The 23,387-nt window shown below is 47.2% G+C and overlaps 9 protein-coding genes across 9 annotated transcripts; 6 read left to right on the top strand and 3 right to left on the bottom strand.

Moving 5' to 3' along the window:
• Window positions 1–116: 116 nt before the first annotated feature.
• MGYG_08311 (ochratoxin A non-ribosomal peptide synthetase) lies at window positions 117–3,376 on the top strand (the record flags this gene model as incomplete). The annotated part of the gene is made up of 4 exons (XM_003169359.1): window positions 117–410; window positions 467–728; window positions 790–2,912; window positions 2,984–3,376. The coding sequence occupies 4 exons, from the start codon at window positions 117–119 to the stop codon at window positions 3,374–3,376; spliced, it is 3,072 nt and encodes a 1,023-aa protein (XP_003169407.1).
• Window positions 3,377–3,739: 363 nt separating this feature from the next.
• On the bottom strand, window positions 3,740–5,103 carry MGYG_08310 (COP9 signalosome complex subunit 4; the record flags this gene model as incomplete). Its single annotated transcript, XM_003169358.1, has 2 exons — window positions 3,740–3,769; window positions 3,856–5,103. The coding sequence occupies 2 exons, from the start codon at window positions 5,101–5,103 to the stop codon at window positions 3,740–3,742; spliced, it is 1,278 nt and encodes a 425-aa protein (XP_003169406.1).
• Window positions 5,104–5,408: 305 nt separating this feature from the next.
• MGYG_08309 (hypothetical protein) lies at window positions 5,409–6,739 on the top strand (the record flags this gene model as incomplete). The annotated part of the gene is made up of 4 exons (XM_003169357.1): window positions 5,409–5,675; window positions 5,742–6,021; window positions 6,078–6,274; window positions 6,338–6,739. 4 exons carry the CDS (start codon window positions 5,409–5,411, stop codon window positions 6,737–6,739), a joined length of 1,146 nt encoding a protein of 381 aa, XP_003169405.1.
• A 387-nt stretch (window positions 6,740–7,126) lies between these two features.
• MGYG_08308 (hypothetical protein) lies at window positions 7,127–8,804 on the top strand (the record flags this gene model as incomplete). Its single annotated transcript, XM_003169356.1, has 5 exons — window positions 7,127–7,172; window positions 7,232–7,780; window positions 7,841–7,952; window positions 8,040–8,095; window positions 8,233–8,804. 5 exons carry the CDS (start codon window positions 7,127–7,129, stop codon window positions 8,802–8,804), a joined length of 1,335 nt encoding a protein of 444 aa, XP_003169404.1.
• A 1,873-nt stretch (window positions 8,805–10,677) lies between these two features.
• On the bottom strand, window positions 10,678–11,570 carry MGYG_08307 (hypothetical protein; the record flags this gene model as incomplete). Its single annotated transcript, XM_003169355.1, has 4 exons — window positions 10,678–10,917; window positions 11,087–11,135; window positions 11,260–11,400; window positions 11,560–11,570. 4 exons carry the CDS (start codon window positions 11,568–11,570, stop codon window positions 10,678–10,680), a joined length of 441 nt encoding a protein of 146 aa, XP_003169403.1.
• A 1,862-nt stretch (window positions 11,571–13,432) lies between these two features.
• MGYG_08306 (hypothetical protein) lies at window positions 13,433–14,107 on the top strand (the record flags this gene model as incomplete). The annotated part of the gene is made up of 3 exons (XM_003169354.1): window positions 13,433–13,454; window positions 13,579–13,721; window positions 13,886–14,107. The coding sequence occupies 3 exons, from the start codon at window positions 13,433–13,435 to the stop codon at window positions 14,105–14,107; spliced, it is 387 nt and encodes a 128-aa protein (XP_003169402.1).
• Window positions 14,108–15,342: 1,235 nt separating this feature from the next.
• On the top strand, window positions 15,343–17,412 carry MGYG_08305 (hypothetical protein; the record flags this gene model as incomplete). The annotated part of the gene is made up of 2 exons (XM_003169353.1): window positions 15,343–16,184; window positions 16,239–17,412. 2 exons carry the CDS (start codon window positions 15,343–15,345, stop codon window positions 17,410–17,412), a joined length of 2,016 nt encoding a protein of 671 aa, XP_003169401.1.
• Window positions 17,413–19,420: 2,008 nt separating this feature from the next.
• On the top strand, window positions 19,421–21,133 carry MGYG_08304 (ankyrin repeat domain-containing protein 50; the record flags this gene model as incomplete). The annotated part of the gene is made up of 1 exon (XM_003169352.1): window positions 19,421–21,133. One exon carries the CDS (start codon window positions 19,421–19,423, stop codon window positions 21,131–21,133), a length of 1,713 nt encoding a protein of 570 aa, XP_003169400.1.
• Window positions 21,134–21,514: 381 nt separating this feature from the next.
• MGYG_08303 (serine/threonine protein kinase) lies at window positions 21,515–22,738 on the bottom strand (the record flags this gene model as incomplete). The annotated part of the gene is made up of 2 exons (XM_003169351.1): window positions 21,515–22,355; window positions 22,416–22,738. 2 exons carry the CDS (start codon window positions 22,736–22,738, stop codon window positions 21,515–21,517), a joined length of 1,164 nt encoding a protein of 387 aa, XP_003169399.1.
• Window positions 22,739–23,387: the final 649 nt, after the last annotated feature.

Raw genomic sequence — 23,387 nt, 5'->3', positions numbered from 1 at the left:
ACTTCAATATAACAAGGACAAGGATTTAACCAATCCATCAACATTTGTCCATACCACAAAGGCCCTGTGACCTCCTATCAAGCAAATCCAACCACCTATCCTCCTGATATCCAAACATGGCAGTCAAGAACGCGGAACCGATTGGCCGAAGATTCATGGCCCAGGCCATCGATCGTGTAGCCGAGTTGGATCCAGACAGGAGATTTTGCATTATACCAAAGGGAGCCGATTATTCGGGTAGCTTTGTTGACCTCACATTTAAAGAGCTTGCCCATGCGGTCAATTATATGTGCCGGTGGATAGAAGAATCCTTTGGAAGCACCTCCTCCCCAGCGACTTTGGCTTACCTTGGAGCAAACGATATCCGCTACCTAATTATGGTGATGGCCTGTAATAAAACAGGGTATCAGGTTGGTGGCAACCAGAAATATCTATCTATTAATATCTAGTGTTGACGTTACCTTAGCCACAATTATCATCTATTCGGAATTCTGAAGCAGCTCAGGTCCGTCTTCTTGAAATGACAAGTTGCTCGAAAGTTGCCTACAGTGCGGAACGAAAACAGAAAGTAGATGAGATACAAGCTCTGTCCCCGGGCTTGCACACCGTCCAAATCCCTTCTTTGGACGAGATGTTTGAAGGCGACTCCAGCCCGTACCCTTTCTCGAAGAACTTTGATGACGTTAAAAACGAAATAGCATTCATTGGTCATAGTTCAGGTACAACTGGTAAGCACTGCTTATACCAACTTGCTGATGCCTTGAAACATACTAACCAATACCTATGAAGGTTTCCCAAAGCCAATACGCCTCACCTATGGCTTCTTCGCTGCTCTAGATCATGGTGCTTACGTCCCTATACCGCCAGATAGAACAGCGGGTGTTCCAGACCGGCTTACATGCAATGATGTCATCTTGGCTACCACTCCTTTCTTCCATTTGATGGGTTTCGCCGTTTGTGTAATGGCCGTATTCCACCGAATACCATTCATTAACCTACCTGACCGGCCTGTGTCCAGCGAATTTTTAACTTCAGTCATTGATTCTCTCAAGCCGACTGCGGCACTATTTGCTCCATGCATTCTCGAGGATATGTCCACGTCGTCCAAAGCCATAGATGCACTTTCTACTCTTAGACATGTATACTATGGGGGCGGTCCACTTGCAACTGAAACTGGTAACAAGATCTGTGAGCGCACCAAGCTAGTCAACTTTATTGGGATGACTGAAGCTGGATTCGTTTTGTCCTTGGTTCCCCAGGAAAAGAAAGATTGGTCTTACTTCGAATGGAGCCCATCGTTTGGGATCAAAATGGAACCAATGGACGATGGCCGATCTGAAATGGTCATAAACAGGCATGAAAGGCCAGACCTCCAACCCATTTTCAACACTTTCCCTGAGCTAAATGAATATCGCACGAAGGATGTCTACACTCCACACCCCACAAAGCCAGGGCTTTGGAAGTTCCATGGTCGGATCGATGATGTGATTGTACTCAGCAACGGTCAAAAATTCAACCCCGTTACTATGGAGAAAGTCATCGAGGGCCATTCATTAGTTTCGCGGGCTGTTGTGGTTGGATTGGCAAGATTTCAAACTGCCGTGTTGGTGGAACCTAACTGGAACCTTTGGGATGAGAATGATCCCGAAAATAAGTATATTGATGAAATATGGCCAACAATACGAGAAGCAAACAGCATCAGCCCAGCTTATGGACGGGTCATGAAGAATAGAATTGGCCTAGCATCTCGCAGCAAGCCTTTCAGCACTACACCAAAGGGAAGCACACAGAGACGCCTTGTAATCGATAGCTACAAGGAGGAAATTGATAAACTCTACATGAACCCAGCCGATGAGGCGTTTGAATATTCAATCTCTAAGTTGACTGATCAGTCCAGCCTCACAGAATCCGTCCGGGAGATTTTATGTGACTCCCTTGGCCTGTCCAAACTCGCCGATGAGACGGATCTTTACAGTGTAGGACTTGATTCCTTGCAAACATTTCAGTTGAGTATTATCCTCAATAGAGCCGGTTTCACCAACTTAACACCTCAGATGATCTATGAGCACCCCACCGTTGGAAACCTGTCAAGCTTTCTTTTTGCACTTCTAAATGGTGTAGAAACCAATGGCGTGTCCCGCGAAGAGAATGTCAACTCGCTTGTCAGAAAATATACAGCTGGTCTCCCAGACCTTGAAGCCACTAAGAGCCACTATGTTATTCTGACTGGGTCTACAGGCTCGCTTGGTACCTATCTGCTAAACTGCCTCCTGAACGATGATAGCGTCACCAAGGTATATTGCCTGAACAGATCGGAGGCTGGAGAACGGCAGGTTGAAAGTTTCAAACAGAAGGGACTTAAAACAGAACTTCTGGAAAAAGCCGAATTTCTCACTGCTTCAATAAGCAACGAGCGGCTTGGTCTTGGAAAAGAGAAATACAATGAATTAATTAACACGGTAGATACGGTTATTCACAATGCTTGGAGAATGGACTTTAACATTTCCATCCTCTCCTTTGAGGATCAAATCCGAAGTGTCCGCCGACTCATCGACTTCAGCTTGCAGAGTGTACGCCGCGCTCATTTCTATTTCAACTCCTCGATTGGTGCAATTGGAGGCTGGACGCTTGCCGATGGGCCTTCGGTACCTGAGGAGCTCTTTGAAAACTGTGAGGTAACACTCAACCAGGGATACGGACAAGCCAAGCACATTTGTGAGCGTATCTGCCATGCAGCATCTCGAGCTGGAGTTCCAACAACTATTCTTCGTCTGGGCCAGATTGCAGGCCCGACCACTGAGGAAGGTACCTGGAATTCAACAGAGTGGCTACCATCCATTGTTGCGACTTCAAAATCTATCAGAAAGATTCCTAAAACCTTAGGCTCAATGCCTGTTGATTGGATCCCTGTGGTATGCACTCACAATTAACTCTTTTTTTCCCATCAAAAGGATTAACTAGCTAATCGTCAACGAAAAAATAGAATACCCTTGCTACTATAATCATAGAGATTGTAGAATCCCGTCGAATGACAGAGGCAGAATCCCGGTGCTCGGTCTTCCACTTAGTTAATCCATCGACCACTCCATGGGAATCTCTCTTGATGCCGCTTCATGAAAATTATGCAGTTCAGCGAGTTTCTATGAAAGAATGGATAGAAGAACTGGAAAAGATTCGGAACCCCTCAGATCAAGATATGTTGACAAAGCCCGCATTAAAACTACTCCCTTTCTACAAGAGCTTAGTAGAGGGAGAGGGGGCCCTGTCGGCGCCAATCAGTGTGACGCGGGCTAGAGAGGCTAGCAGGACCATGCAATCAATGGGGCCAATTTCCGCCGACTTGATGGCTACGTGGGTAAATCAATGGCGGTTCTAAACTTTCTGATATAAGAACCGGGCAGGTCTCTTAAAAAAACTCTTAATTCTTCTTGACTTGCTACCTGATTTAGGGGATCAAGTCAATAAATCAATGTGATTATGGTTTGCCTTTGCCTTTAGTACGAGATAGTTTTGCCAAATTTCATACATTAGCCATGTAACTATGTTCTAATATGTCTTAACAAGAGCCGTACTGTTTAGCTGTTAGGGAATAGAACCTGACAAAAGAAAGCGTGTGGTAAAATAAGGATGTCATATACAGCCAACTATTCGGATCGTGCGAGGTCACCGAGCTAAACGCATTCAAGACAGTCTTCTCTGGGTGGTGAAACGACTTGTTTGTTGTATGAAATATAATAGGCTAGTGCACCATTCGAGCGGCAGAAAATTCCTTGGAATGCAAGTTAGTATCCCTTATTAAAAAAAGGAAGGAAAAGAAGAAGAGAAAAGAAAGGAATGGAGAAAGATGTAACCCACTGGAAACTCGTCCATGATGGCGGCTGCTACATTCTCTATATCTTGAGCAAGGTGTTGAACCCCAGTATCCCAGTACCGTAGACTACGGCCAGTCCGCACGTCTCCATACATCTCCGAGTTGAAGCTGATCACACCGTCAATTTGGTCAATTGTTCCTTTCAGTCGGTCTTGCTCCAGCATTCTCGCAGCATAGGCCTCTGCCTTCTCACCAGCACTCATGTCGCCTGATGCTTTGAGGCCCAGAATCAAGCCCAAGTCATCGACTCGGATATTCTCATATAACTTGGAGGCCGCTAGTAGGTTGTGTTCGATAACTGCCTTATCTAGCACCGTCAACCCATCGGCTGTTTGTGCCAGTTGGTGAGGAACTAAACCAGAAGCAAAGTTGGTAACTTCATCTTCTGTTAATAGCTGGTCACGAAATATCTTTTCCAAGATACCATATTCTTCCAGAGAGGAAGACCTGTCGTCCTTATATAACCTGGACAATGCTCGTGATCTCTGCGGTCCTGCAGGAGCTAGAACAACACATCTTATCGCCGCAGAAAGAGCTTGCAATCGATCATCTTCGTCTACACCATTAGCTAAGCTAACAGCGAGATATTCTTGGCTGGCCTCAAGAAATCGTCGTCTTGCATCAAGGATTCTGGCCTGGGATAATTGGAAATGTAACCGTAAAGCTGGGTCCTCGGTCTTGGTTGGCAGATTTTTAATTTTGTTTAGAAACATTTCAGCACCACCCGCATCGTCATCTTCTAAATATAGGCGTATTATCCTAATCCACATGCGAATTTTTTCTTCATCGGTTATGTGACGTTGCGAGCTGTCAAGGTGAATTCCCTGCAGCACCCTCGCAGCCTGGGAGTATTCTTCCACTTCCTCGTATGCATCGGCAAGTGTCTCACGTAGCATAGCATCTTGCTCTTCAACTGAAGTTGCGCGCGTCTGAAGGGCAATGATAGCTGGTAGTCCAACTTCTATCCTGGTAGTTGCGGGGAGAGGCTTGAGAGAGCTGATAAAACTATCAAGGAGAGGTCGGGATGCAATAACACTTATTTCCCCCCCAAGAATGCACCCAAAGAAAAGGGTAAGGTCCCGTGCAAGGGAACGAGAAGGTTTGTTGACTATTTTGGAGAGTAGGTCACTGTAGAGCTGTGCTTTGGCTCGTTGATCGTTGGTTGATTGGATCTCAGCAAATTCATTAGCAAACTCGGAGTCAACTGTGGGATCGAGGTTGAAGGAATCCATATTTATTTGCTGGTTATAACTATCTAAAAACGAAGCGAATCAAAGGCATAGAGGAACAGTAGCCGCTGTGATTCGGGGTGTAAATACTGAAAAGTAGATATTAAGATAAGAGGGCGAAGCTTTGTGATAAGCTGGAGGCTAGTTAGCGCGTGCTTAGTCAGCAAATCTCTGACCTCATAAGTACTCTGAAGAACAAAAGCTTTGCGATCGAGCAACACTTCTTTCATTCAGCTATTCATTACTATCCATTAATTCAATTCTGCGTTACAGGCACACAGCACAGCCGAAGCTTCACATATATAACTATGTCCGGCTTGAACGCAGGGCAGATCAAGGCTGAACCTCTTGCCAACCCAGGGATCAAGGAAGAGCCTGACACGAAGGACATAAACATGTCGGACGAGGATATCTACGAAGACACCGGAGACCTGGATTTCACAAACGCTTTTCAAAATGTGTGGTTGACACGGGTACCCAGGACCTTGTGGGAGCAATGGTCGAAACTCGACGACGACGAGGAGATTCAGATCGGCACGGTCAGAGTTGAGGGCGACCCGACAGATATCAAACGAGTATTCCGCCTTCTATTTCTTCGTCTACGAGCTATATATGCGGTTTCGCTGACATGTTGCATTTAGATAAGTTTGCGACTCCTTGATATACCTCAGAATAAAGGCGTACCGAAAGACTACAACCTGAGACGACAGAATGTAAACGCCGATCGATCAGCATACGCGGTTCAGAATACATTTGTCTTCACAGAAAAGGACCTTCCGGGGTATAAGGACAAGATAAATCAGTTTTACAACGAAAACCAGCCGTACGGTCGGTCATATCTTTACGAACAGACTAAACGTGATGCAAAGAAGAAAGAGAGGAAAAAGAAGTGGGAGCCCTATGTGAAGAAGACGGTACCAAGTATGTGAAGCAAGACTAGATATTTACAGTCGACATGCAGCTTACTTTTTTCCTAGGACAAACCGCCATCACGGCTCGGGTTCATGATGAGTTTAACTGTCTTCCTGTTGAAAACGAAGAGTACCAGAGACTAGCAGAAGAACGGGCGTTGGAATCCCTCAAACCCAAGCGAGAAACTAAGTTTATCGAAAAAGTACCTGGCAAGATGCTTCAACCAAAAACAGTTGCTGCTGCCGACAAGTCCAATTTCATTGTAAGTCTAGTAGTGGTTGTTTCAAATGTTACACAGTATGGGCTTCTAGCTGACTTTCAACAGCAAGTTGCGAAACCCGCAAAAGTACGCGCACAGGAAAACAAAACTGCCCGTATGCCCCAGAACGAACTTCTGGATCTTATATATGCTTGTTTCCGCAGACACAAGTATTGGCCATTCAAGTCGCTTAAGGCTGAGCTACGGCAACCGGAAGTGTATCTCAAACAAACGCTTGAGATCGTGGCACATCTGGTTAAGTCCGGCGACTTTGCGATGACTTGGGAATTAAAACCCGAGGCAAGGGAAAGCAACTATGCAGATGCCATCGCGTATAGGGATGCAAAGGAGGAGCTACCACCTACAGCCGGGTACAACTTTGATGAAGGGTCAGAAGGAGAGCCTACTGCATCCGGTATAGGCACCGACGTTGATGAGGATGAAAATGTGAAATTTGAAAATGTGTGATGGCAATTCTGCCTTCCTGTTAGTTTCGTCTACAAAAGACTGATAGGCCTCGCATATCATCCTACCGTTAATGTATTATAAATAACAATACATCAAGTAACTATCTCGTACCTATGTTTTCTATTGCTTGTTTTGAAAGGCGCTTTTACAATTGGCCTCGCGTTCAATCCACATGATTGGCCAGGTTAGATTTTCGGAAAAGGAATAAGTAAAATTCCAGTATTACATAACGAATAGGTAATAAGGTTTCAAGTTGGAACGGCAGGATTGAAAGAGGCTTCACAACACCGCACCACTCAACTCTACAACGTCTTCAATATTTCTTCTTAAGAATAGTGGAATGTTTCACATTCAATTTAACTATTGAACTCGCTCAGTGGTATTCCCATGACTGAGGAAGAAGAGCTTCTGGCTAGGATTGGCCAGTTAGCTGGTGGGTTTTCCATACTTTTTTGTCTCAAGGTATTGATGAGAAGTAACCAAGTCAACTAGGCCAAATCAACCAACACAAGAACCAGACGCACTCTGCCGTGCGCGGTGGGAATCCAAGCTCTTCCTATGCTCGACATTCGCGAGGCGGCTGGAGGCCATATCGTGGAAGAGGAAGGGGACCATCAAGGGCTTTGGCGGGCGCACACAGAAACCGAACACTTGTGCTTAATAGTCAAAGCACCCCAGCGGAGACGGCAAGCGTAGCAGCCTCATCGTCTACACCGAGCGATGAGGCCACCGATGCCAAACCCGGCACGAAGAGCTCGTGGATAGCGAAGAGAGATCGCCACATGCAGCTGATAAATTCATCAATATTTGACCAGGAGACGCAGGCCAGAAACAAGGCAATAGCAGAGACTCGGAGATTAAAATCACAGAAGAAAGCGGCACAGGAAGAATCCATGGTTCTACGACATGCTCAGTCTGCTTCAAGTTTCCCAGAGAGCAATAGGAGCGAACCTCTGCCTGACGGAAGGACTTATACCATACTTGTCGGGAATATACCATTTCAAGTCGCCCAAGGTGGCAGTAAACTCATCTCCCTTTCCAGTGAGGATATATCTGCTTTTGATATCTATTAGAGTTCGAGGATCAGCTCACAGTTTATAGATGACCCGTTAAAGGCGAACGTGACCCCCAAACGAGTGAATGTCGGAGGTGTTATGTTTGTCAGAAGCAAACGGGGCAACCTACACCGCCTAGGTGCTGTCATTTCAAAGAAGTATGCACAATCTAGTTTATTCATTCGAAGTTGACCCTAAAGGGATTACTTGTTTCTTTATTAATCATTTAACTTACAACATCAAAGAAAACCCGGAAACGTGAAAAAGAGAAACGAGCTATGCAAGAGATTTACATCGACGGGTACCAGTCTCTCCTTCTGAAGATTCTATCCCATCGGCCTCGGCGGCATCCAAGCTGATTAGATATGGGCCCATCAGTGTTGGGTAGAAGAGCATATCGTTTGTGAGTACTGACAACTCCTTTTACCTGAATTATAGGTACTTGTTTCAAGGGCCCAACTTGCCCCTATATCCATGACCCGAACAAAGTCGCCATCTGCAAAGACTTCCTCCAGACAGGTAAATGCGATGCAGGTTTGGCCTGTGATCTTTCACATGACCCGTCCCCTGAAAGATCCCCGGCGTGTCTTCATTTCCTTCGTGGTCGATGCACGAATCCGTGTTGCCGATATACCCATGTCCACATAACGCCGGGTGCTCCGGTCTGTCGTGATTTTGCCATTTTAGGATACTGCAGTAAAGGAGCCACTTGTGAAGGGCGACATGTCCACGAGTGTCCCGACTATGCTAACACAGGAAACTGTGGCAATAAGAAATGCCCCCTTCCTCATGTTGATAGAGCTGGTCAAATTCGCAAGTTCACTGCTAACAAGGTAGATCCGTCTGCTGAAGGAGACTCTGAGGAGGATGTCTCAAGCGATAACGAGGTGTATGAAGAGATTGACTCTGATGATGTCGATTCTGATGATTTGGAGGAACCAGAAGAGATTATTCAAGGCACCGATGGTGGGGATGCTTCCCAGCAGCTAGATTTCATCGGGTTCTCTTAGTTCGAGTAAGAGTCAATTGTTCTCTTAATCGCAACGCCGGCCAGTAATTGGGCAACTAGCTTCAACTTGTTTCAATACGAGGAGCAAGCTCAATCTCACCACCTGGTCACTTTTGCCCCGCTGAACCCGAAACTATCCTCGTGTACCTGAGATATCAGCCCATCTTTTGATGGCGAAGCTCTTACTTTTTTTGGGCCTCAAGGGCCACCAGCAATCTAAGATAGTTCCTATGATAGCTCTTTGTATTGTTACTCATTTGTACAAGAAACATTGGGTGGATAAGCTACCTTCGGGCGTTTGGGCGTCAACAGTTTGCTTTTTCAATTATCTTACATCCTCAATAGGAAATCAACTATGCAGTTCTCCCTCAGTGATATCCACGTCTCCCCTTTAGCTCGTAACGCAGCATATGTTTTGTGAGCTGGCGGGGCTATACTAGTAATTCTAGAAATATACCCAGCGGACAACTCACCAAGCATATGTAAGGATATGTTTCAAGTTAAGAGTCATCATACCTTGGGACCAAAAAATCTCCCCATGAATTCTTATCAAAACAGACGCGCTGCATGAACAGAACATCAGAGGAGACGAGGTGTGTTAACATCCTGTGCGTCGGGTACCCAAGCTTATCCAGCAGTTGTCTGCCGCTAAGCTTAAAAATTGCATATTCTGAATCGTTTTATTGCACACTTCAAGGGCCCATGGCCGCAGTGGTGAGTTCGAAAGAGACGGAATGATTGGGCTCGTCATTACTATTTCACATGGCATGGCTACTACCAGGGCTGCCATGCATCGAACGAGTCCTCAAATGCAGAATTCCTTCCGCGGAAGGAGAGGAATTTTAAAATGCACCATGACGTTTCTCGGCCATTTGAGCTAAAATGTCACCAATATTGCATACCAGCCAAAGCGTATGGAGAAGAATTCCATTTCTGTGCACCAAGGGATAATACGCAAGCTAGAACTGATGTCGGGCGCAATTCGATGTGAATTCATCCATGCGCAGCTCTAGGTAACCAGACACAATCCACGCAGGGGTACACGTATCTGCTATCAAAGTTTCTGTTTGATTTTGAGCATTCAACTTGCCTTGTTCATTATGAGTGGAGGGGTCCGTGATATCTCAGACTCAGGGTAATAATAGTTTCGAAAAACTCCCACAATTTCTATTTGCAATTGAAGAAAAGATACAGGGAGGAGTAGTGGCCGGAGGGAACTGCCTTGAAAATCCCCAACTGTTGAATCTGCGTCATATAAGGCGAACGCATATGACAGGGGTAGACGCTTCATAAATTCGAGCATAAAACGGGGCTGTCCATTCGCCTTCACCTGCTTGGAGCGGGTTTTACTGGTTTAACTTATGAGTCATCCAGTTATCTTCTTGTTAGGCCCAGGTCAAAATGCAAGGCTGGAACTAGGCAAGCGGAGGCGCAGTTGTCCCCGAGCTTTATATTCAAAAATCACGGCCGATAAGCGCATTATAAGATGTAATAAAAGGAGATTTCATTTTTTTTCATCCAAGAGCTGAGGTACGCCGCAATGAGATTACCATATTCCGAGAAAATGGCAAGGCGAGTATCATGCTGGGCAATCCTCTAAAGTTTGATACGGAGGATGTCTCGGGGTGATCCTTCTGACGCCCTCTTTCACGGTTGAACTGGTATATGTCCGGAATGAGCACAACTATTAAATGGGATGACAATAATACTGCCTAACCAATCACCTGCAGTACAGGCGAGGGGTATTGCCTTGAAAAGTAGGCGGGCCTTCGGCCAGCCCACGCACGGCTGAGAGAGCATCCCCGGAGCAAAGATTATTAAGCCCGCCCGCTTGAGGTTCGCAAGACGCGGAAATGAGGGATGGTAGTTGGCCTTTAATTGGGCAGGCACAGAGGGTCTGTTTCGATCAGGAGGACGGCGAGGGGCGCATCTCGATACGAGCAAAACAGTCTCAGTTTGAGCGCCAGTGGTCTGAGGTCGAGTTTTGGCTTCTCATTTGCCAGCTGCTTTTGTGCCTGAAGTGTGGTGCATGAAAAATGCAGGCGGTTGTCAAGAACAAACAAAAACGAGGTTTTCCTCGAAGTTGTTTTTTGAATTGCTTCATTGGCCGTTAACTGAAGCTCGTTAAATTACGTAATCATCCATCTATTTATAGTTTTGGTTATGTCATATGATTATGTAATCTTACATTATTTTGACCACGTCCTTTTCGTTGATATCAGATTACTCCAGCTACAACTACCGGGTGAATCTGTACCGTTGTCACTTCCCATATTTGCGTACCTGGAGATGACAGTTGCGGTCTAATTTGAGGGTACTTGCTTTTCGCCTCCTGCGTGTACTTTTCTTTTTATGATGTCTCTTCTAGCTACAGGATCATAATTGCATAAACCTGACTGGATTCGCCACTAAACACCGCTCCAATACTGTGTAGCAGCGCGCATGTGGTTACGTACCTGGAACGGCGCGAAGCGTGGCGCAATTTCAGGACGAGCCACCTATCCATATTTCGTACATCCTTGCCCCTCACCACCGCTACTCTGGAATCACCTCCTTCAGCACACCACATTAAAATATCAGGGCTGTTTTCATAGAAGCTAGATAAACTTCAGCCACAAAGCGTCTTGATCAAATCGGAGCTCCATTGAGATTCCACTGAAACGATTGAAATAGGTGAGGGGGGCAAAGCCAGTATACCTCATCGCTTCATGGCGGCAGCACATCCGTGTAAGCATATACCCAAACTAATATCTTACTGAAGTTTCATTTCGGTGTATTATTATTGTCCTTGGCTGCGGATACCATCCATTCCAGGTCCCCGTCCGGTTTATTCTTTTCTACCCCCTCTCATACCGCGCAAAAATGGCACAACTAGGTTCATCCCGTTTTGCCCAGGAATCATGTGAGAGTAGACCCTCAGATAGCAGCTATCCGCTGTTTGTCTCTCGCAGAGCATCGGAAAACTCCTTATTATATGCAATCTGTGCAAGGCGCTAGCATATAACTTAAGGGGCAACCCTGATTGAAGGAGTTAGTCTTGATGCCTTATAGATCTCAATTACGATGGCAACTATGCACACTTGTATCGTGATATCATGACAGCCAAGCCCAGAAATGGCAAGAATTTTCCGGGAAAGTGGTTGAGAAGGCTCAATAATATCTCGGATATCCGCACGCGACAGGACAAAACCGACACATTACGAATACACACAACTTCGTGTATATCTCGTGATAGTCCACTTGAAGAATTTTATGAGCCAAAAATCTACAGGATTTAAACCATTAATCAAATTGCCCTGGGCCCTGAGACTACGCCGGTTCAATCATACAAGGCTGAGTTGAGACTAAAGGTCACATGTGTATATGACTATATGTATACTCAGAGCATGAGGATGGCCAGCACCAGAAAATTAACGGAGTGCAAGGACGGCCTTTCAGCTGCGCGCCTGAGCCTATTAATGTCCGAAATGTGAGGCGCTCAGGCTCCAACCTATGAGCAGTTGCTCGAATAGAGAAGACAGACGTCTGACTGAGGAAGAAGGGGATATTCATCCTCATGGTACAGAAATGCAACGTTTGCTTTTCGCCCTTAACCCGTTTTAGGCGGTGAGAGAGGCCAATACTATTGGCTCACGATTAGCGGCAGTGATGAAAATCGGTTTTGCTATTGCTTGTCCCGCCAATCCGCCATTATATTACGAGTTACTCGGGGAGGAATGTAACGAGGAGGGGCACAAGACCGATCTAAACATACCTCTGGGTAGGCCGCGCGCATCCTGGTAGTTCAAGAACAGGGCAATCTCAGCCATGAAAAATGCACCTGGAGTATAGGTAGCTCTAGCCCTCCTTGTTCTCCCTTCTTTTTCTAACCGCCCTTTCCTCGCTGGGTCTCTAACGAAATAGGTCGTACGTGCGAAGAAGGTCCTTTTCTTTGGCTTTTATAACAAAAATTAAAATTAAAAAAGGAAGGATGAGGAACCTAAAGCAGTGACCATACTTATCCCCAAATGTGTAGTATTTGTGGAGCACAGATCTTCGGAACAAGAAGCAACGTCCGTCTGCTCGTCTTTGTGGGTATGTATGTACGCGGGAAGGGCGGAAGACCGTTGCAATGCCAGCGTAAGCTTCATGGCATATGGAATGGTGTTGTGCGGGTGCATAGGAGTATCCGTACTCAAAAATCCATAAACAATGCTGACGGCGACCTTAGGAATGCGCGGCGTAGCTCTCTTGGTCGGTCGATGCAAGGGCCTTACGACATAAGGTAACCTTAGATGGCGGTAAATGAGGAAGGGTAGCGGCGAAGCGAAACGCCACAGCCCATATGATTAACGTGAGGAGAACGAGTGTCCCGAAAGAAGCAACCTCCCGGGCTTGTATGTATGTATCAACAAAGTGCAGAAGGTTCTGTGCCCACATTTCCCCCGGCCCCGATCCATGGTAGAGAGGAGTGGTGTGGCTGTAGCTTGGAGTTCGTTCCGCTCGGGAGGAAAGTAACAGGTGAACAGGAACAGCATTGAAGGAGAGCCAAAAAAAACAGAAGTTCTCAGCCAGTCGATGTCATTCTACCCTCACGATGAGAGAGGCGGCTTGAGAGGTTGTTTGAGAGCTGTGGTTGTTTGGCTGAGAATGCCCGCCGAGTCCAGGCGGAGTAAGTATACTTGGCCCCTGTTCTCTGAGACAGGAGCCGTGTGTCAGAGGGAGTTTATGCCTTCGAGAGCCTCGACGAGACGACGCCAATACCGTGCGAGATGTGCGATACTGGGCAATATCAGACCCCGTCATTCTGCGACTCCATAACGAGTCTATCTATTCGACCGAGTTCTTCGCTGGTATCGAACGAATATCTCCAGACATGATCGGTAACTATATCGCTAATTTCAACACAAAACCAGGCGACTATCTCGGAATTCCGTCTGTATGGTTCGACTCCCTCGCAGGTAGAGCAGAAACGTCGAAGTTTAAAAATAATCAGTTCAGAGAGACGAAAAAAGGGTCGAAGTCCATACCAGGAAAAAAAAAGAAGGACAAGAGCTAGAGCTGCAAGTGTGCCCAAACCCCCAAAAAAGACAACCCCAATAGGAGGCATCCAATGACAGCCGCTCGCAGAGCTCAACGCAGGCTGCTGTTTCGTCGCCTTACTTTTTAGACTTCCGGCGAGAGACGATGGCTGGTCGATCTGGAACCAGGATGGATTCGCAACGGACTGCCGGTGAGGGTGCATCCCCATACAGTTTAGGCGTCAGTCGACAATCCCCAGGCGTGCCAGAGATGACGATGGATGAGATCGAGGGACATGCTTGAACTCTCTCTTTCCTTTTTCCTTCTTACCATGTATTTTTGCATTCTTCATTCTTGATATGGCATCTCACGCCTGACGAGAAAGGGAATATACACTTGCCCAGTGGACGGGGAACTGTACATCGACCTCCAGGCACCCGCAAGGGACAAGGGAAGAAGCGCATCGACTGGATCAAACCGCCCATCCAACACACGGACGCACCACACCCTTTGGTTTGATTTTGCTGTATCTTACCAAAAGGTACAGAATCAAAGCAGCCGAATTATTATTATCATTACCGCTGGGCAACATTTTTTTTCGATCTGCTCCTCTTGGTGACGGGTACGAAGGTGGCTCTCTTGCACGAAACCTTTTCCCCCCGGTTCACCACCACCTTACCTTAAGTTACCTCAGCACCATAGCTTAAGGGTCGGGTTACCATTGCTCGAACGCCTCGATCGCATCTCCATCGCCAGGGAAGTCGATAGGTGATAGGACAACCCGGACGGCCTGCGCAGCACCACGAGTGACCCCGACGGCGGTATTAAAGAGCGACGGTCTTCGTCTGACCTTGCATACTCACAAGATACCGATAGAGTCGGATCAAAAGATATATTAGCTGCCCCCGCTGCCCTGAGCAGATGATCGCTACTATATATCAAGCCATCACTAAAAAAGTACCACCAGCCCGCCGTCACCATAGTGTCTCTTGACCTCAACACGAGCAGGAGAACAGCAGCAGAAGCAACGAGACCCCCGTCTAACGCTTCCTACCCTTCCCTCCCCTCCTCCCCCCCCGCATCGACGTCCCTCTCTCCCAGGCACGTTGCACAGTGTTCTATCGTTTCTTCTTCTCTTCTTCTTTTGCTTCTCTTCCCTTGCCCACTTCTTGCGTGCGCCATCTTTTTTTTTTCTTTGGCCCGTCCGCAAAAATAAAAAAAACGACGAAGGGAGCCAACCGTATCTACCGCACACACCGCCTCTTCCCGCAACCAAGGCAGAATATCTTCTTTCTCTTCTGCTTCCTCCGTCTCCTACAACAACGAACACTGCCAACCAACTACGCTGAACACTTTATTCTATCTACGACGAGACGATTTAACGACTACGACCCCCTTGATTTTTGCATAATCTGCTTCTTTTTCTATATTTGGTTTATTCTTTTCTTCTACGGTGTACGGCGGGACTCGACCATCTTCCCGCCTTGAGTGCGTCTTTTTACCATACCACCCAATCTATACACACACACCCTCCCAAGATGGCGAGGTTTTCTCTTCCATCACCGGCTTTTGACTTCTTCCAGCCTCCTCCCAACCTCGACACAAAACCCATGTTCGCCAGGGACGAGGAGATGAGTGTACTGGACGACAAGATCCTCGATACCGGCGCTCAGGATATGTCGATGGACAGCTCACGGCGGACCTCCTTTGATCAAACCACCGATGAGTTTTCACGGAGGGAGTCAGTATGGTCGGATATGGCTCAACACCAAACCGACGCACAGTCACGGCACCCATCACAACTATCAACACCACTATTTGAGCCTGTCAGCAATCCTTTCGTGCGACTAGATGCGCCCACAGGAGCCTTTTCCCAGCAACCACATCCCCACCAGCACCACCAGCAACAGCCACAACAGATTTGGCCAGTATCTAATGATTCCGGCTCTTGTACCCCCACACCAATCTACGAGAACTTCACCCAAGAGTTCGATGGTTCAGTCGCCAACCCATTTACCGGTGGCGCCGTTGGCCAGGTGCAGCCGATGTCTTACCAGCAGATGCAATTCAGAGCCTCTCCACCCTTCGCTGCTCCTAATTCTATTCCCATGTCCCCGCAATCCAGTCAGGGCTGGGTATCAGGCTCATCCGAGGTGCCAGAAGTCCAGTCGCGACCAGTCAGGACCTCTGGTGGATACCGAAACAGCGCAGCCAGTCTTACCATCCGACGAGATGGGATACGCAAGAAGAATGCGCGTTTCGATATCCCCGCTGAGCGGACGTTGAGTAACATCGATCTCCTGATCAGCCAGTCGAATGACGAGGATGAGATAAAGGAACTCAAGCAGCAGAAACGCCTTCTTAGAAACAGGCAGGCGGCGTAAGTCCTATCCACTCTACCAGTACATGAATTATCCTTACTAACGACCACTAGCCTTGATTCTCGCCAGCGAAAGAAAGTCCACACCGAACAGTTAGAGGAGGACAAACGACGGTCTTCCACTCACATTAATGAGCTTCAGGAGGCACTCCAGGAGATGAAGCTTCGAGAGGCGGAACTCATCAGGGAAAAGAACGAAATGCTTGAGCGCCAGCAACAGTTGCACCAATTTGTTGAACAGCTCCATATGGAAAAGGAAGAGTTGATTCGCACTCACACCCTTGAGACTGGCGAGCTTCGCAAGAAGAACACTATTCTTCGAGAACATCTGGAGAGGATGGAGCTCAACTCTAATCCCTCAGACCCTGCCTCCACGATTCGCAATGACTTTTCCGACTATGGTAGCCTCGGCGTGGACAACCCTTCTTGGGACTCGTTCTCCCTGTCTGATGAGTTCAGTCTCGACACTGAACAGCGCCCGCAACCCCGCAGCCCTACTCCTACGCCTGCTCGCCATCCATTTACCCTAGACTTCAACTCCAAGAAGGCAGAGAAACAAGCAGAGAAGCCGATGACCCAGACCGACTCTGCTTTCAGCTGGAATGCATTCTATATGTGCCTGCTGTTTGGCGCCTTTATTGCCTCCAACAGCACTTCCACCTCGCAACCCGCCATCCCCGCTCTATCCGAAGAATACCGCGCAGAGTCAGCAAATGTCTTGCGTGCAGTCCTTGCCTCGGGCTCTCCTGATGGAAGCTCGGCTAGCATTGTTGGACCCTCGCCCAGCTCCGGTGCTCTGCTACCCACCACGATTAGCAACAGTGAAATGGCCCAGATCACATCCGGCCCTGCTGGTGGCACCGCCACAAATCTTGATGTCCTGCATAACAACCTCGTTGCACCATCTAAAGACCAAGAGGATGCCCAGGCCTTTGCCATGACTACCAAGCAATACCAAGCACTTACTACTCTGGGCGATGACGATATGGGCGATGACCACGTTGCTCCTCCATCAAACCTACAGCAAGCCTACGCAGCAATGCGCAACCACGGACTCCAGAACCGTGCTGCTTTCAAGGGAAATGGAAATCCAGACATCTACTCGCGATCACTAATGTGGGACCGTGTCCCTCAGAAGGTACTACAGGACTTCAACAACATGGTAAGAGAATGTGCTGGGAAGACCGTCAAGGCCGAGGAGCCTGGCAGGGAATCCCTCACCTGTTGATTTCTCTTCAACCTCACCCTTCAACCGGATAATACCTGAGCAAACTTAAGGTTTACAAAACGGAATATCAACGTTACCAGTGCAATCACTTTTTGGCTAGCAGGCGATGCTTACTCTTCGCCCTGTTGACCCTATCGCTCTACGCGGCCAGGATGGATATATCCACCAACTATTTCGTATGTTCTCTCCATGCGCATCTATGACTTGCATTTTTTGGATGAAGGTTCTATACGCCATTTTTTTTCTTCCCTCGCGGGTTATGCATCTTTTCTCTTTCTTATAGGCCGTCCGTGGATCGGATGGATGGCAGAAAATATTCTTACCATTTTTACCTTGTCGAGGGGGACCAGAGCCTCTCCCTCCAGAGACCAGCCGCGAGGCATTCACCGTTTCATACCCGCATTCACACATAGCTAATTGTTGTTTTCATTACTTTTTTTTCCGCATTTTTTGAGGGGAGGGGTTTTCTTATGGGTTCTGGTTAATGTTTGATGGCTTTTATGCTTTCTCCTTTATTTTTTATTCACTTATTTTTTTTTTTTTTTTTCTATTTTTTTATTCATGTTTTCTTCTTCATTTCCCCTTTTTGACCTTTTTATATTCCACTCCGTTTGCGCGAACAAGCTCCCGGGAGATTTTATCCAAATTCCTATATACAAAATCGGACCATAAAGCCGTCTGCTTCCCTTTGTCCACTCACTTTGAACCACAGCTTCGACAGCAACATATCTTTCATTTGTTTGAACCATACGCCCTTGCCCATTCTTCCGCATCTCCCCTGAGTTTCTCTCCCATTTCGGTGTATTAACTTAGCAACTCCACTCCTCTTCCTACACTCGTCTCTCCATCCTTGTTTCGCGCATCGGCAGCTCCAAGCTCGCTATCTCATCCTTAACCCTTCCCAGTTTTCTTCTGCTTCCTCTCCCCTTCTTCCCTTTTGACTTCTTGGGAATGTTGAAAATACTCCATTTTATTTGTTCATCTTCACCCCCTTTTTCGATGTACGAACCCGAGGAAACGACCTGACATGACCTTAACGATATGATGTATGAGAGCGAAGAATGATTATCATGAATATGCTTGGTTACTAGCAATGGGAAAGCCACGCGTCCGAAATCTAAGTCTCTACGTTCGTCCTGTTGATTCTATATGGTTTCAAAATCTCTATATATTCAAAAAAAGCTAGCTATTTCACGCTGTGGGTTGCGAATGAGGGGGAACTCTGCAACTCCTGGTCAAGTATCATGGGCATTTATGTAATAAAAACAGCCAAAGAAGGTGTTACGCCGAATACCTGGCCACCCATAGTTAACTACTCCTAGTTACCTGGTCAGGCCTACCTTTCAAGGTGTTGATTTGACACTTCCTCACATAGCCGATGGTAACATGTTCTTGTGACAGTTTCACGGACGAACCCGCCGCATGCAACATGGGTTAACGACACCTCCGTAGCGAGTAGTTATCGGCTGGGTAAACAAACCCCTGTCTCATACCCGGCAACACGCCAGAAGGATGAGGGCCAGCCACAAGTCATGAGACCAAGGTAACGACCGGAGACGCCGAAGCCGAAAGTTGGGCATTACCTATAACTACCGGGTACTACCTGTTCTGCAAGGATAGCCTTGAGGTGGGTAGGAGTAGATAAGGAGGGAACCGGTCGAGCGACAAGGTGATGGTCTGATAACTGTTGAAGGAGTTGAACAGACTCATTCCGCTGTTGCTGATAAGCAGTGTTGCCTGTTAATTTAACACTATCATTATTGCAGGCACTACTCTTTAACTAACTAGTTAACTACCTAGGTGCCTAGTTAAAGGAGAGAATAGTTATATTATAGCTAGCCAGTTATAACACATTATTCATCTTTCATACCATGGCCGTGACAAACATAGGTTTTAATAGCCAACAACAATTGTTGGTAGAATTGTTCTCCCTCAATAGTTACCATTCTTTTATAAATGTATTGAGTCCGCCATAATGCTAGAATGCACCTGATATAGTTAATCAAATATGGTTCACCAGCGTCCAGAGCTCGCTCTACACCTCGCCGCCAAGGCAAACGACACCGTCAAGCTACAAGAGCTCATCAGTAGCGGCTGGGACGTGGACTTCGGCTGCCGTGGGACTGCATTACACGATGCTATTACCAGCGGCCACCCTGATGTAGTCCGGCTGCTGCTCGACGCCGGGGCAGACTCTGAGAAGCCTGCCATGGGTGATTTTTCCTTTGAATGCGATAACTCGTTGGTGCTGGCTGCAATATGGGGGAGGCGCGCCATCGTCAAGATGCTCTGGGATCACGGCGTGGCTCACGGCCTGTCAAGCGTACGCAAGCCACGGGTTGATCACCTTTCAAGAGTGCGCAAGCTGTCGAAGCTCCATCAGTCTGCGATTAGCGAGGCCGCGTCACGGGGCTTTGACGAGATTGTGAGCGATCTTTGTGCCTGGCGGGCGATGGACGCGGATGAGGTAGATGCGGCGCTGTTTGTGGGCGCTGCCCAGTGGGTGGAGGGTGCCATCCAAACATTGCTTCAGGGCGGGAAGGCTACGCAGGATGGCCTTGATGAAGCCCTTTGGAAGGCTGCGTCCTGTCGGAGAAAGCTATGTGGATCAGAATTTAAGCCGGATGAGCTGCACCCGCAAAAACAGCGGAGAGTTATCGAGCTGCTGCTAGACGCCGGCGCGAGGATAAATGCTCAACAGGGCAGCGTAGGTGACACCGCATTGCATATCAGCGCTTCTTCCCCCGACACTGCTGGGGCAGTACAAGTTCTGCTTGAGCGAGGAGCGGATGTACACATCAGAAACGAGGACGGTGCTACAGCCATCACACGCGCGATGGTGAAACATCGTCGGCCTCTACCAACGGGCGATCGCTTTAACACGGACACTATCACGATGCTACTGCAGCACGGAGCCTCAGCCTTCGTTACAGATAACTTGGGCCAGACACCAATGCACATACTTGCATACTACGGGCCATATTCGCTCTTCCAGTTTTGCTTAGAACACCATAGATACCCCAACATCTTCATTTCAACTCTCTGCGGAGAGACTATGCTCCACCGAGCAGCTCACGGGAACCAGGTAGGAATCGTCGAGAGACTACTAGCAGAGGGAGCACGTATCAATGATAGGTCTTCATCAGGCTGGACAGCGCTTTTATTCGCTCTCGAAGAAAGGTTAGGGGTTGTAAGCATGCTACAGGTCGCTAATCTACTACTTGATCACGGGGCGAAGGCCACCGATATAACTCAGGAAGGGTGGACGGCTCTACACCGTGTCGCAGATCTCTATAACGAGCATCATGAAGGGGTCACAGCTCTGATAGAACGTCTTATTGGTCTTGGTGCAGACACTGAGGCGCAGGCCGTTGTGCCAGGAGATATTTACCAGTATCGCCCTGCCGGCTATCGTCTCAAACTTTCTCTACAGACACCGTTACACTGGGCGGCAAGCAATGGATCGGTCGCCGTAGTAAAGGCGCTACTACGACATGGCGCTAACCCGGTTGCGAGAGACAGTGCTGGCTTAACACCTGCACTATGTGCTACATATGCACAGGCATGCGACAGACCTAGATATTCTATAGAAAAGAGGCAGCAGGTTATTAAACTACTACTGACTCATGGTGCCCGCTTTGAGGATAAGGATGCTAGCGGTAGGGGAGTTCCTAACTGGGCTGCTGCCAATGAATTGCCCCTCCAGTGGCGGGAATGGTAAGGAGTGCAGCCACCTAATGTCCCCACATACTGTGGTAGATTCTATCAAATTTGTGATGGTGATGACTGTGCTGTTGTTACTACTGAATTTGGAATCTCCCGTGCCGATTTGTAAGTTTGGCCCAAATAGTTCTCTTTAATATCTGGAAACTAGTGACTTTTCCAATAAAATATGGAAGTAGGTGACCTTGGTAGGCCAAAAGGAATAGAAGGGTCTCGCGTTCAATGCAGCAGCTGTGGCTCTAAATAGATTGAAAGGGCCTGATACGTGTAACAGTGGGTATGTTAGCAGAGCTTTCTAGGCACAATCCATATTCGTCTTGTTATGCTGCCATATTTTTATTCCCTTAAATTAGAACCAAGATGTACGTTAGTTAACAAACTAACTAGTTTCCTTTTCGAGGCATGCAAATTGTAGATCCTGATCAAAAACATCCTCCCATCTACCGCCGCAAACCTCGAGTTCAATCTCGTCTTCCCCAATCAGCTTCATACCCATCTTAACAATGACTTCTTTCACATCATGCATCACTTGATCCGCACTTTCATACTCTTGATTCCAGGCTTTAACAAGTATATGACCAAGTCTTTCCTCTTCAAGGACTTGCCACGCCCCTTGCCTGCGCCTCTCATCTTCGTAGTCTCGGAATTGAATATTACTAGTAAAATCTGGCCAGGATGCTGGGTCTATTGGTAGAAGAGGGGACCAGGAGCTATACCAAGAGTGCTGCGGTGGGCTTGTTGAATGGTGGTTTGTCATGAGTTGCCATATCCACAACGCCCAGCTGAATATATCATAAGCTGCGTTACATGGGGGACATTCGCTGCTATCGGTACTAAAGCATTCTAAATCTCCATAGGAATGCTGTGATAGTCTTTCTATCTTGTATACGAAGTTACCTGTTTCACCATGGTCATCCCATTCTGGCACCAGGGTAGGACATGCAACGCATGTAAGTCCGGTAATTGCAATGGACATATCGGACCGTAGCCAGGTAAATGTATTACCAACGGTGGTAAGATACATAGACTTTGAATGCATAAAATGTAGAGCGGAGAGGCTCTGGAGTGCCCATCGATAGTATAAGGTTAAAAGAATCCTATTTTGAGTTGATGGCGTTTGAATGGGAAGTGAAAGGGGTGGAAATCTGATATTATCCAGGGGGCCGGGGGTGAGACGTTCAAGACAAAACCCAACACCGGAGTCTAATCGATGAAGATACCTAGTGGATATGTTAATATATTGTATATTTACTACCGATAGTAACGAGTGAATAACTTACTTCACCATCCGTGGATGTCCACCATGTTCATAAAATAAAGTCTCGTATATAGTAGCAGCATTCGCTATAACATCATTTGGGTCGACTTCATCAGCCCTTGTCTCATCCTTATACGGCCAAAATACAACAACAGACTTTCCATCCTGATGGGGAGCAACAGCTGCTTGTTCAAGGAAGTCAGTGTACCAGCCTTTGCGGTCCTCAGGTCTCCGACTGACTTCATCAGGTATATAGTCAGCCCAAAAAGATATATCGCGCGGAGTAGGCGGCCGTTCAACAGTATCGGCGTCGTTATTTTTTGTCTTGGAAAGTATTTGTCCCATGGCTCGAACTGTTGCAATTGATTAAGGTGCGTGGCTCAGAGGAGTTGTGGTCAGGATATGCAAGCTCTCCTAGGATGGGAGCCTAGAAGTAGTGCTGCTAGTCGAAAGGGATGTGTTGTTTAACTATATGGCAGGAAATACAAGCTCTAAGGCATCATGGAGCGGTTCAGTAGATATCAGGGTACTTCTAGGCAAACTCGCTGCTCATGATCATCTAGACAGTATGTCTACCACCCCCCCCTGATCCTAATTGTCTTGCCGCAGAAGAATCCAGTGTTTGTGAGTATTTGACGTTTTGTAGTGGTTACCTAGACAGCCCGAGTCACTATACCGCGGGTAGAACTTGTAAAATAATAGTTATTTAGGCATTGGAGTTCAAGCCGTCTATCAAACGATTCAAAGTAACTTGTTAACATTTTATCCAGAATGTCTTGCGAGGGCCTATAAATACCCACGTTTACTCCGTACCACTTTTATTCATTCTTTGAACGAGTTGGTCAACTACAGTGGCTCCTTCTTATACGGCATATGGAGTTTTGTCTAAGTCCTATGGGCGTGGCCTCCATTATTTTTTTTTTTTTTGAGAGGTTCGATTCCCGTTTTTCCCGTCTGATGACTAATAACTAGTTGCCTAGGTGTACCTCCAGCT

The sequence above is a fragment of the Nannizzia gypsea genome, genomic scaffold (assembly GCF_000150975.2).
Source record: "Nannizzia gypsea CBS 118893 supercont1.9 genomic scaffold, whole genome shotgun sequence".
NCBI lineage: Eukaryota > Fungi > Ascomycota > Eurotiomycetes > Onygenales > Arthrodermataceae > Nannizzia > Nannizzia gypsea.
Note: the sequence above shows the minus strand (reverse complement) of the source record. Positions and strands in the feature narration are given on the sequence as shown.